The 12021-nt window shown below is 55.3% G+C and overlaps 7 protein-coding genes across 12 annotated transcripts; 3 read left to right on the top strand and 4 right to left on the bottom strand.

Moving 5' to 3' along the window:
* Nucleotides 1–90: 90 nt before the first annotated feature.
* On the bottom strand, nucleotides 91–2188 carry H310_08606 (hypothetical protein). Its single transcript, XM_008874438.1, has one exon. The coding sequence runs from the start codon at nucleotides 1928–1930 to the stop codon at nucleotides 1547–1549; it is 384 nt and encodes a 127-aa protein (XP_008872660.1). The 5' UTR covers nucleotides 1931–2188; the 3' UTR covers nucleotides 91–1546.
* An 18-nt stretch (nucleotides 2189–2206) lies between these two features.
* Nucleotides 2207–2993, bottom strand: H310_08605. 2 transcript variants are annotated; one of them, XM_008874436.1, is made up of 3 exons: nucleotides 2874–2993; nucleotides 2706–2812; nucleotides 2207–2656 (listed from the first exon to the last, which is right to left on the bottom strand). In XM_008874436.1, the coding sequence occupies exons 1-3, from the start codon at nucleotides 2972–2974 to the stop codon at nucleotides 2331–2333; spliced, it is 534 nt and encodes a 177-aa protein (XP_008872658.1). In that variant the 5' UTR covers nucleotides 2975–2993; the 3' UTR covers nucleotides 2207–2330. The 2 variants fall into 2 exon arrangements, with proteins under 2 accessions (XP_008872658.1, XP_008872659.1); XM_008874437.1 differs by having other exon boundaries at nucleotides 2706–2993.
* Nucleotides 2994–3012: 19 nt separating this feature from the next.
* Nucleotides 3013–3458, top strand: H310_08604 (hypothetical protein; the record flags this gene model as incomplete). Its single annotated transcript, XM_008874435.1, has 2 exons — nucleotides 3013–3190; nucleotides 3244–3458. 2 exons carry the CDS (start codon nucleotides 3013–3015, stop codon nucleotides 3456–3458), a joined length of 393 nt encoding a protein of 130 aa, XP_008872657.1.
* Nucleotides 3459–3566: 108 nt separating this feature from the next.
* On the bottom strand, nucleotides 3567–4524 carry H310_08603 (hypothetical protein). Its single transcript, XM_008874434.1, has 5 exons — nucleotides 4418–4524; nucleotides 4010–4358; nucleotides 3906–3956; nucleotides 3741–3844; nucleotides 3567–3690 (listed from the first exon to the last, which is right to left on the bottom strand). Exons 1-5 carry the CDS (start codon nucleotides 4468–4470, stop codon nucleotides 3615–3617), a joined length of 633 nt encoding a protein of 210 aa, XP_008872656.1. The 5' UTR covers nucleotides 4471–4524; the 3' UTR covers nucleotides 3567–3614.
* Nucleotides 4525–4674: 150 nt separating this feature from the next.
* H310_08602 lies at nucleotides 4675–7441 on the top strand (the record flags this gene model as incomplete). 2 transcript variants are annotated; one of them, XM_008874432.1, is made up of 7 exons in its annotated part: nucleotides 4675–4862; nucleotides 4914–5298; nucleotides 5349–5508; nucleotides 5574–5656; nucleotides 5784–5921; nucleotides 6057–6178; nucleotides 6223–7441. In XM_008874432.1, 7 exons carry the CDS (start codon nucleotides 4675–4677, stop codon nucleotides 6791–6793), a joined length of 1647 nt encoding a protein of 548 aa, XP_008872654.1. In that variant the 3' UTR covers nucleotides 6794–7441. The 2 variants fall into 2 exon arrangements, with proteins under 2 accessions (XP_008872654.1, XP_008872655.1); XM_008874433.1 differs by having other exon boundaries at nucleotides 6057–7441.
* H310_08601 (hypothetical protein) lies at nucleotides 6228–7961 on the bottom strand. Of its 4 annotated transcripts, XM_008874428.1 has the most exons (6): nucleotides 7778–7961; nucleotides 7662–7719; nucleotides 7499–7606; nucleotides 7320–7437; nucleotides 7134–7263; nucleotides 6228–7087 (listed from the first exon to the last, which is right to left on the bottom strand). In XM_008874428.1, the coding sequence occupies exons 1-6, from the start codon at nucleotides 7943–7945 to the stop codon at nucleotides 6899–6901; spliced, it is 771 nt and encodes a 256-aa protein (XP_008872650.1). In that variant the 5' UTR covers nucleotides 7946–7961; the 3' UTR covers nucleotides 6228–6898. The 4 variants fall into 4 exon arrangements, with proteins under 4 accessions (XP_008872650.1, XP_008872652.1, XP_008872651.1 ...); XM_008874430.1 differs by having other exon boundaries at nucleotides 7134–7437; XM_008874429.1 differs by lacking the exon at nucleotides 6228–7087 and having other exon boundaries at nucleotides 7088–7263.
* A 760-nt stretch (nucleotides 7962–8721) lies between these two features.
* Nucleotides 8722–12021, top strand: H310_08600 (hypothetical protein). Its single transcript, XM_008874427.1, has 14 exons — nucleotides 8722–8984; nucleotides 9037–9129; nucleotides 9198–9383; nucleotides 9432–9647; nucleotides 9864–10088; nucleotides 10143–10244; nucleotides 10300–10503; nucleotides 10555–10638; nucleotides 10690–10902; nucleotides 10962–11165; nucleotides 11224–11451; nucleotides 11502–11567; nucleotides 11616–11717; nucleotides 11788–12021. Exons 1-14 carry the CDS (start codon nucleotides 8820–8822, stop codon nucleotides 11920–11922), a joined length of 2223 nt encoding a protein of 740 aa, XP_008872649.1. The 5' UTR covers nucleotides 8722–8819; the 3' UTR covers nucleotides 11923–12021.

Raw genomic sequence — 12021 nt, 5'->3', positions numbered from 1 at the left:
TCCTCGATCTTCAACGGGTGCAACCGTTACATATATCCGGTTACAGACCCAGTTACTCGCCCGTGGCGGTTGGCGTCCATCGAACAATATATTTGGTAGTGTGACGGATTGGCGATGGCGCAGCGCCGAAGCGGCAAGCTTGTGTGGCTTGCGTTGGCCACACACATGGCGCAAGCCACATCGTCGGCCCCGACCGATCTCGTCGCAAACTCACCCCCTGCAGCTCCCATCGACACCAATGCCATATTGGTCGAGTTGGCCGAAACAGACCGCATGATTGCGCTGCTCGAACGAAAGCTCACGAGTTTGCGAGATTTGCGGCGATTGTCCCTTGGCGGAACTCTCAATCCGTCTTCCGCGACGGCAGACACAGAGGACGTCCTCAACCAGGACTTGGAAGCGGTCTTGGCACAGTCAATGCCGTCGTTTTCCACGTGTGACGCACCACCTCTTCCGTCGTCTGACAGTGCGGCACACTCCCCGCCTGATGTGTTCCACCGATGGTTTGTAGAACGGCACGCCGGAGAGCTGAATGTGGTAGCAATCCAGCCCTTCCACCTTGCTCATCCTCGGTTCGTTCACCCTCTGTCGCTGCTGTTTACTGCTGCCGCCAACGGCACGCTGAGCTTTTACGAGTTGCCCGCAGGGACGTTGGTCAAGGCGGTGCAGCTTCCCCCACGGTCGCCGCCCCACACAAGCGAGAGTCAAGTGGTTGCTGCGTCGTTTACACTCGCTCCCACCCCTCACGTGTCGGTGGTGCATTCGTCAGGCCATCGAGTGCTTCAAAAAGTCAACGTGACCTTTGACTGGGCAAGCGCCACTCCATCGACTTCGTTGGACGTGCCGGCAATTTCTGTAGTGGACGCAACACCACCAGCGACGGCACCACTCCATGTGACTGACTCGCAACGCACGGTTGTCGCTGCGGCCTCCACGGCATTTCACGACCAACCGCTGCATTTTGTCGTTGTGACGGAAGACTCGAGCGCCGACGACCCCATGGCGAAGTCAGAGTCTGATGGGCAGCCGCCACCCATGCAGAATACCGTCCACGTCCTCGACGACGCTGGCATCGTGCTGCACACTCTGACCGCGCTCGACGCTCGTGTTCCCGTCCGGTCGATGTCGCCACACCGCCACCTCTTGGCCATCACGCAAGCCACGTCTGTCCATTTGTTTCCATTATCACGGCTTGGAGAGCAAGTGCATTACGTTTGCGAAGGGAGTCGGTCTCCGGTCGTGGCGCTCGCGTTCGACACGGCTAGCCCAAGCATCATGTACGCCACCGTCGCGTCTGGAGACGTCCTCGTGTTTGACATGTACGTCGATCGCACGCGGACTTGCCGCCTCCTTCATCGGCTCCCCCCTGCAGCGGCGGCTTCTTCGCGAGCTTCGGCCATTTTGGCGCTGCCAGGCTACATTCTGGTGGCGTCGCAGTCGATGTTGGCGCTGTGGAACGTAACCAACGTCGCGACGGATCGACCGCGGTTCGTCACGGGCGCGACACACACGTATGGACCACACGACTCGACGCAAGGCGTCGGATCTAGCCATCCCGTCCGTGTTGCTCTGCTGCCCCGCCTGGACCTGGAGGACCAAGCCAGCGCAGGGGCGCGCGACCTTGCCGTGGTTGCCAACGTTGGACACTCGACCGTGTTTGTGCTGGAAAGCTTCCTCCCCGTGCCGTCTCCTGCGGCGCCGACAAGTTTGGGGAGCATGGATCTGTCGTGGCTGCGTTTGCCTCTCCTCGTACTTGTGGCTGTGGTCGTTGCGATCTACAAAACATCGACCAAGTCGTCGTCCATGTCAAGCCCCGATGGCTCCTCGCCAGCGTCGGCGGAAGAGCTCGAGCGCATGCTCCGTCAAGCGCGAAATGCCCCCCGAGATACATCCTCGACTGGCACGTCGCGGGGAGGTCGTGATCCGACATTCGACCCCACCCCGCTCTCGTACACCGACTACAACAGCCGACAGGCGACGTCCTTTGACCCCCCGAGACCCACCACGTCCAGGCCTTCGTATTACGACGCTACCACGATTTGATGGATGCGATGAAGCCGCCGCGGCATGCCCTCGACGATTCGCCCGCTCGAACGAGCCTTTTCACTTGACGTGGATCGATTTCTAGCTGTCTCAAACTTAATGCAGGGTTCCACTCTCATGTGCATGCCCCCCCGCCGTGGCGCCATGGCTGTGGCCAATGAATCGGCAATTGCGTCGGGAGACGGATGCAAGTTTAGCATGGCGGTGCGCTACGAGACTAAAACTGCAGGTGCTTCAACGAGGTTTGACATGAGGAGCCTCGCGAAATATTCCACGAAGCGCATGGTTTATAGGTCTTGTTCGATCAGTATCGCCAAGTCGTCTGGAAGGCGGCAGTAGACTGTGTTGTTGGCCTCGAGCTGGGCAAGACAGCGATCGAGGTTGACATGCACATGATCGAGCAATTGGTTGGGGTGTGCCTCGAGGAGCTCGGCAATTGCGTCGTAGGAGTGGCCTGCGGTCGCCGACGGAACGTGCTTCTTGAGCCATGTGTAGGTTCGCTCAAACAACCGCGCGTCTTCTCTCGCCATGTTCACGTGATCTTGGATGAGCGCCAAGAGCTCGGATCGCGAGATGCCGTGGGGGGTCGACACAGCGTACACGTTGAATAGATCTGTCCACGACGTCAGCACGAATTTCTGCACCGTGGAGGGGACGCCTACATTGAAAGTGCTGGCGAGAAGTGCCGTGTCGAAGCAGTGTCTCGACGCTTCCGTAGTACTCTTTAAAGGTCGGGACTGCCGACGGCGTCCACGCCGAGGAATCGGACCTATCTCGGTCGATCAGGAACACCTCGATCGGAGACAGCATCTGCTCAGCGACGGATGTACGTGTGGCGAATGAGGTCTCCTTGGTGGCGCAGTCGGTGAAAGCGCTGCTTGAGTGCCGCACGCAGCCGAAGATTCGCGTCTTCCGGCAACTTCAGCGCCATGGTGCCGTTACAAATTGTAACGGTTGGCCATTCGTTCGATGAAGGCGATGACAACGGCGGTGCGCTGTCGCGACGGGTGCGGCGACTTTGGGATCGAGGAGCTCGAGTATGTGTGCGTCGATTGCGATACGAGGCGGCGACTTCATCAAGTCAATGCATCGCCGCCGACACTTCCCGAACGAACACGGCCTGCCGCTCGTCCGCAAGGCAAAGAAGGTAAATTGCCGTCATGGTACATGCACGAGGCGAGCTAGCATGTCGTCCTGTAGCATGGCGCGCGTTCCAAGCTCTAGGAAGAGAACAGGACGCGACGGCTATGGCGTCAGAGGTGCGGGCCTTCGAAGAGAGTGTTGCGGCCAAGCGGCAGGTGTCGACGGCGCTCAAGCATTACATGCTCGCCACTAACAACATGGAAGAAGTCGATAAAGCCGTGTGGATTCAGCACTCGTCATCGCAATGCACGTCGCTGCCGTATGTGGATTAAAGGATCGACGTTGCAGAGCCACTTTCACCTGATGTATACAGTCGAAGCAGAACTCGCCACCGCCCTTGTCGAGGGTGACGAGGCGAGGACGAACAGAAGCAACACAAGTTGCAACGAATTAACTTGGCCGTTCTTTCAATGTCTTCAGAAACTATGTTAACAGCAGCTGCTGCCACTCTTCGTCGACTTGGACGCGGCGCCGCTCAAGTCGATCGTCGCGGCAGGCACAAAGCTACACGTTGTCGTGAGGCACACCAAGCTAACGAAGTCTCAAGTCTGTACATGTTTTCTTCTTGGCCTTTTTGAAGCGCGATCTTAGCAATGGTTTGGAACGCATCCTCGACACTTGTCGCTTCCTTGGCACTTGTTTCAAAAAACGTGATGGGCTATCGAATTCAACACACGAGCAAGGCATGAGCTGGGGTAATCCATCAGAAGTTATCGCACCTGGTCAGTGTTCTTGGACTTGCACCATTGTTGCGCCTTTTGAGTCGAAACCTACGCGAGGTCGTTGAACACGACTAGTCCAATCGATATGCGCAGTGGCGTACCCTTCGATCCGATTCTTGATCCACCTTGTTGCCAAGCACGATGAACGGGAACGATCCAGGTTCGCGAGGTCCAGCTTGCGCGAGAAATTCGTCACGCCAGCTGTCGAGTTTGTCGAACGACGCAGGGTTCGTAATGTCGTACACCAACACACATGCATCGGCGCCTCGATAGAACGCCACCCCAAGGCTTTGAAATCGTTCTTGTCCTGCTGTGTCCCAAATCTGCATCGTCACGAGTTTCTCATCGCTCATGATCTCCTTCGTCAAAAAGTCGGCGCCAATTGTGGCCTTGTACTGGTTCGTGAACTTTTGGTTCACATATTGATTCATCAGCGACGTCTTGCCAACACTACACCAGGTCCCCCCCATTATCACATCGTCCTCCTCTCCAACATCAATCGAGCATACCCGCTGTCGCCGAGGATGATCACCTTGAGCAGTACCTTCTTCCGATGCGCCATGACGAGGTCGTTGGGCTTTATCACACAAAAAATGGGGAATGGCAAAAGAACAGCAGCAAGAGATCTTCGAATTTGTCGGACATACAAAAATCAAGATAATGTTGACCCTTGGACCTGATTGGGTACTCAAATACCTGTATAATCGGATAAACCTGTTTCATTTTATACAGCTGTCCTGGTGATTTTAGCGCATTTTCGGACTTCATGCGATTTCGATTGCACTTGGCCATCGACGACGAAGTCGTCGGGAACATCAACATGGATTGCCGCGCGGCAGAAAAGAAGATTGTGTTCCGCATGCAGAACCGTGCGTTGGTGCTTTTGGAAACGCACATCACAGCCATTATGCGGCCGCCGCCGTCGGCTTCGTTGACATGTGATGATACTCAGTTGTTCGTTGTCCATTGTATCTTTGATGATTCATAAATCGATTGTGTGCCTAGCACCATTGCCACTACGTTGTCGCATTCCACGCGCCCTTACTTTCGATGCAGCCAAGTGACGCAGGCGAACGTCCTGTCGTTGACATTGCAGACCATGTTTCCCACGATTCCATGGCTCACCGACGACCGCGCCACTGGCGGACCCAGGCTTCTTCGAAAGCGCCCTCGACGGGAATCGACTCGCGAGTCCTTCTACGGGTCTTCGTCGTCCTTAGCACCGTCGTTCCCCATGGTGAATGCGGCCTTCGACGCAGCATTCCATTATCGTGTCCAGCACTCGATCGAGTGCCAGCTCGATGGCACTGCGCCGGTCCATCATGTGTTTGCGCTACAACAGCCTGCAATTGACTTTATCGGGCAGATCCAGGCTCGTCGGCCCACTCATGTACGTTCAAGCGCCATGGTGTGCACTTCTCCAACGACATGCTGTGGTAGTTCATCAAGCTGTTTTCATTTGAGACCCGTGGAAGCCGCAAGTTCCTCGTGTCGGATATCGATGTATTCTTCGACAAGTACATGCAAACGCCGCCAACCCAACGCCACGTGTACGAGATCATCCAGGCTGACATGCCGTGCCACTTGTACTTCGATCTGGGTAAGGTTCTATCCCTTCGTCACGTTGTTCCTCGCGTTCCAATACATGTGTATATTTTCCTTTAGAGTTCAAGCCGGCGTTCAACCCACACGTGAACGGTGACGTCCTCGTGCGACAGCTCAAGCACTTGGTCGCACTCCAATTTTACGTAAGCTTCTCGTTCCATTCCATCGCGTGGTATGACGTGCTGGTGGGCCACCGACCGCACCGTCGTCTCTGGGCTGCCTGGTGTTTTGCGCGTTTGAAATGAACCAAATCTAACCGCGCCTTGATAGCGCAAGTTTGGGATTCATGTATCGGCGGATAAAAATATGGTGGATTTGGTGTCGACTGCCCCGGACAAGTTTAGCCGCCACCTCGTTGTCATCGCACCGGATGGCGCGCTCTTCGTCAACAACTTGGAAGCTGGCCAGGTACATGTCGAAAACTTATCAAAGGCAGAGTGTTGTTGCTTGTTGGCTTTCTTCGTGCTGGCTTCAGGTCATTGATGGTTCGCACGTTTTGCTGCAATTCCGACAGCGTCACAATATGCATCGTTGCTTGGACAGTTTGTCAAGGAGCTCATGGACACGTTTGCGCTGCATGCGGATGACAGCGGGGATTTGTCTTTCAACGTGATGGACCAGCACAACCAACCACAGTCGTTTATCGATATGGGTGTCTACACTCGGTATCCCATCCCATCCTCTCCGAACGCCTCATCGAGAGTCGCAGGAATCGAGCGTTTCGGTGTGTGTGGTCGTCCAAGTTTCAGTCGGACCGCATTCTCACGAGACATCCAGAGTGCCGCTTACACTTGGACAATGACAAGGCATTTTTCCTCCACACGTTGATCTGTCCTGTGGGGGCTCCTACCGGTCGTCGCCGACTTCTCCGGTGTCCGCAGTTGCTTGCCCGCCACGGCACCTCGACGAGACCAACCACGTACCATGTGCAATCTGTTCTAGGCAAGCACGCGGCCCCGATCCCCCCGCTCGCCGCGTTCGTTGTAGCCCTTGCGACGGCGCAAGACAACGTCCAAGCCGGGATTCGTGCGTGGCAAGTCATTCCACATCGGTCCATCACGTACCACCTCGTGAACAATCGGTACTGCCATAACGTCAGGAGAGCCCACAAGAGCAACAACGTCATGTACGTGGTCGATCACGATCGAATCGTGCAAAAGTGCCACGATCCCAACTGCGCCACCTTTACGTCGCGTTCATGGCCACTTCCAGCAGAGCTCAGGACGGCGATTGCCTCGTTTTTAGCCTGCGAGAAACACGTCCCAACGTATGACCAGTAAAGTTGAGACGACGGAATGGAGTGATAGCTTGGGGACGAGGGTTGAAAACGCCGACGAACGAAAGGACCAGTTGTATATTGCATCAAGGCAAAGAGCTTGGACTCGTCAGGCCCCAACGGTCTCGTGGAAGGAATCGCCGAGCGCAATGATGTTGGTCGTGTCCAAGACGTCGCCATGGACAGGTGCGATGGCGCTCAAGACTGCGGCCTTGGCGAGGGCACCCACCGGACACACTGCCAGGAGTTCGGGGCCGAGCAGAGGTACACGCGACAACATCGAAGACACCGGGCCCAACTACAGATCGAGTTCAAATCCAGTTGAACAAAACCAGAGGACGTACTCCACGACCAGCTAACGCCAAAGGGGCGCCCAAAAGGCCAAGCGGCAAGAACAAATCCGTGTTGTTCACGTGCACTCGACGGGTACCATAGACAAATCCAGGACGGAGGGACACACCCGTGTCGGGGAAGCTGCCAGATTGACGTCAGATTGTCCAATTCGCGGAGGATGGCGGTGTTGTACGTACTGGGCGCGAACCGCCGCTTCGGCGCGTTCTTTGCCATTAAAATAGCCGTACAAAGGCGCCCATTTGGGAATGTTGCTTCCGACTCGGGATTCCGAGATGAACACAAAACGTTCTGTCCCTGGATACGGCCATGCAATCATTGTCGTCATTCCAAGCGCGAGGGACTAGGAGTCACTCACCTGCTTCTTTGGCCGCACGGACGGCAGCGATCGTCGCGTCCCCACAAAACCGTTGCATGTGCTCGTTGCTTCCAAATGCACCAACAGTCGAAATTACTCCCGTCGTGCCTGGCACGAAACGCACGATTCACAGCAATCTCCTTTGGGCACACACCAGTCGTACCTGCCACAGCCTTCTGCAAGTCATCCTTGGAGAAGACATCTCCCTTGAACCACTCCACCTAGACAGAATCAACTCATCGTCATGACGTGGGTTCGCGGATGCAGCGTGGAACGGACTTTGTCAAGCCATGGCGTGTTGTCCCATGCTGGACGACCTCCGCGGTTCAAGCTGCGAACTGTGATGCCTTTCTGTACGGCACGTTGTAAAATGTTGCTGCCGACGTAGCCGGTGCCGCCGACCACGAGAAGCAGGTGCTGGGACACATCGTGGACCACGCAGGCCATCCTTCGAGCGGGATATTGCAATATCGTGAGGTGACGGATCCAACGAAGTTCCGCGAAGGAGCATCATTCTGAGCAGGAATGCTGGTTGTTAAAGTGTATTTTGCTTGGACGCTCGGAGGTCGTGCGCGCTTGTCGGTGTCCTTGGGTCGGATGGAGATGCTCTGCTTCGAGCCTCGACGTCGGGGCGATGCGATCAGGTATTGTAGATGACGACGAAGGTGTGAATCCATCAGATAGATCATCCTGGGATGTCTCCTAGCATTTTACACACGAATGACTGTTCGCCACTCAAGGTTGTGAACTGCCAGTCCTGTTATTCGTGCAGGCGATTCAACGTACTTCCCGCGCTTGCCTTTGGCGCATGATCTCGCCTCACAATCGACCGCGATCGTTATGCACTCGACTATCCGTCCATGCTGCTAGGACACACCGTGCAAAAACGCACACACATCATGTCGACTCATCAAATCCATACTGTGTCCCCCTCAGGACAATCTCTTGATCTTTCGCACAGCGCTATGCTTCTCCTTCACCAACAAGTGCCTCTCATGCAACATAACAGCGGAGGCCTTCTCCGCGACTTTTCAACGTCAACATGCGCCGCCACCATCTTGCCGATGCCGTGGCAACATTGTTATGATGCCGAAACAATATTATTGTTGTGATTTACTGCTTGAAGTTCCTAACCACGAAAAAACGCTTGCTTGATTGGCTAAAATTCACCACAGTGATTAGGGTTCAGCCACTCGTATCCAGTTTGGTCACTTTTCAAATGTGGCGCTCGCGTGTATCTGCCGCTGCCGCTGCCGGCCGCTCGATCCAACGCATCCATGGAGTTCGCTCGTCTGTGTGCTTGGAGAACCAACTCCGATGTATGAGTGACGACGCGCACAAGCGTCGCGTTGCGAAGCCTCTTCCGGAAGCTTGGGCGAAGCTCGCGACCAAGGAACTGAAAGGCAAAGACCCTGAACAGGCGCTGCTGTGGAAGACGCCTGAAGGCATCAACATCAAACCTCTCTACACGAAAGATGATGTGGAGGTGCGCTATTTTGATGCATTTTCAATCATACACTCTCACCCCTTTGTTGTAGGACTTGACCCCGGCCCAACTTCCCGGTGTGTTTCCCTTTACCCGTGGGCCGTATGCAACGATGTACACCGCCAAGCCGTGGACTGTTCGTCAGGTAGATCTATGTATCCCATGTGTGGTATCGCATGCAGTTTGACCTAACACTGCGTGCCTTGCCGTCAGTACGCCGGTTTCAGTACCGCCGAAGAATCCAACGCGTTCTACCGCAAGAACTTGGCCGCTGGGCAACAAGGTTTGAGTGTTGCTTTCGACTTGGCGACCCATCGTGGGTACGACTCGGACCACCCTCGCGTTCAAGGTGATGTCGGTATGGCTGGTGTGCCCATTGACTCTGTTGAGGACATGAAGGTCCGTCCGTGTATCCGCATGCCGCGCCCGCTCACACATCACCTCTAGATCTTGTTTGACGGCATCCCTCTCGACAAAATGTCCGTGTCCATGACCATGAACGGCGCCGTGCTTCCCATCTTGGCTATGTACATCGTGGCCGCCGAGGAGCAAGGCGTCGACCAGAAGCTTCTCGCAGGGACGATCCAGAACGATATCCTCAAGGAATTCATGGTCCGCAACACGTTCATTTTCCCGCCGCAACCGTCCATGCGCATTATTCAGGTATGTATCGACAGAAGTGTTCATGTCGACGAATCCACCATTTTGTGCGCGAATTTTCGTTTGCCAGGGTCATTCTTTGTGTCATTTTGGCGACGGCCGTTTGTATTGTGTTTCGGTTTGGACCCTCAGAATCGAAATTTTCATCGTATCGTCTTGAAAAGCCTCATTTTTTTCTTGTATCACTTTGGAGGATTGACACGTCCTTTTTTCACGCAGGATATCTTTGGCTACACGTCCGAGTACATGCCCAAGTACAACTCGATCTCGATTTCAGGGTATCACATGCAAGAAGCTGGTGCCGATGCACGGTTGGAACTGGCGTTCACGATTGCCGATGGGATCGAGTACGTGAATGCCGCCGTCGCCGCCGGCCTTGATGTCGATTTGGTCGCGCCGCGTCTGTCGTTCTTTTTCGCCATCGGGATGAACTTTTACATGGAGGTCTCCAACTTCCATGGAAGTTTCCACGGATATCTGATGCTCATGGGTGACTAGGTCGCCAAGCTCCGTGCGGCGCGTAAGCTGTGGGCTCTATTGATCAAGGAAAAATTTGAGCCGAAGAACGCCAAGAGTTTGCTTCTGCGTACGCATTGTCAGGTACTTGCTGGCATCGAATCGTCGTGCTGATGGCAGTTATGGGATGAATGGGTAGACGTCTGGGTACTCGTTGACGGAGCAAGACCCGTACAACAATATCATCCGCACGACCGTGGAAGCGATGGCGAGTGTGATGGGGGGCACGCAGAGTCTTCACACGAATGCGTTGGACGAAGCGCTTGGACTCCCGACAGAGTTTTCCGCACGCATGGCGCGTAATACCCAGTTGATTCTCCAAGAAGAAACGGGCATTCCCAGGGTATGCGCTTGCTCGACCGCACATGAATAGCGGTGAAACCGCGATGCTTAGGTGGCCGATCCGTGGGGCGGGTCCTACCTTATGGAGAACCTAACACAAGAGCTGGTCGATTCCGCGATGGAGATTATCCGAGAAGTAAGTCGAACAAGTTTCAATTCACATAGCTCATGGAATGCATTTTTCCAGGTCGAAGACTTGGGGGGCATGGCCAAGGCGATTGAGTCGGGGATGGCGAAGCTTCGCATCGAAGAAAGCGCGACGAAAAAGCAAGCGCGCATTGATTCTCGTGAAGAAGTGATTGTCGGTGTCAACAAGTACCGTCTGCAAAACGAAGACCGTGTCGACGTGCTCTCGATCGACAACACCAAGGTCCGCGAGCAGCAGATCAACCGCATCAACGTACGTCTTTTCGCCACGACATGTGACAACGCGGTGGGGCTCATGCGATCGATTTGCAGGAAACCAAGAAAAATCGGGATGACGCCGCTGTTCAGGAATGCCTGCGCCGCCTGGTTCATTCCGCAAAGTTGACCGAATCCACTGGGCCAGGCAAGCATGAGTACAACTTGCTCAAGTTAGCCGTTGCCGCCGCTCGCGCTCGTTGCACGGTTGGCGAGATATCCGACGCACTCGAGTCTGTGTGGGGTCGCCACGTTCCCAAGGTATTTTTTCACGATTTTCTCCCACTTGCACGGATCGTGCTGATCGACACGTTGCTAGAGCTCGGTCGTGTCTGGCGCGTACCGCGACACGTTTTTGGGCACGGAGGCTGAAGGCGAGTACAACTCGGTGCTGGCCGAGGTCGAGCAGTTTGCCGAGAAGCAAGGTCGTCGCCCGCGTCTGCTTGTCGCCAAGATGGGGCAGGATGGTCACGATCGAGGGGCCAAGGTGATTGCGTCGGGGTTCTCGGACTTGGGCTTTGACGTGGATGTCGGTCCGTTGTTCTCGGTACGTTCGAGCATCGACGACATGCCGCAAAGTCATCGTGCTCGTGGTAGACGCCAGAAGAAGTCGCACGGCAGGCTGTCGATTCGGATGTCCATTGCGTCGGTGTGAGCTCGCAGGTACGAAATTGGTGCGAATAGGTGTCCCGTTGATGAAATCGGTGGTAGGCGGCCGGGCACAACACGTTGGTGCCTGCCCTCATGAAGGCGCTGAAGGATCAAGGCGCCGAACACATTTTGGTCATTTGCGGTGGCGTGATTCCCCCCAAGGTATCATCACGCCACACACATCTTGGCGGAAACGACGACGGTCGGGTCTCTGATGTGTGGGGCGGTTTAGGACTACGACTTCCTATACGAGCAAGGTGTGGGTGCAATCTTTGGCCCTGGCACACGGCTGCCGGCTGCAGCCCACGAAACCCTCAAGGCCATTTACAAGAAGATCGAGCAGAACGAAGAGTCCAACAGTGTGTAGCGGGGCTCAGAGGTACACCCAGGACAACAGCGTTTTCGTGCATGGGATGAATATGTCAGTGACCGTTGGGGTGTTTGTGGAATCGTCGCGAGTTTCGTC

Source organism: Aphanomyces invadans (genome assembly GCF_000520115.1).
Source record: "Aphanomyces invadans strain NJM9701 unplaced genomic scaffold supercont1.18, whole genome shotgun sequence".
Classification (NCBI taxonomy): domain Eukaryota; phylum Oomycota; class Saprolegniomycetes; order Saprolegniales; family Verrucalvaceae; genus Aphanomyces; species Aphanomyces invadans.
This window is presented reverse-complemented; position numbering and strand designations above follow the sequence as displayed.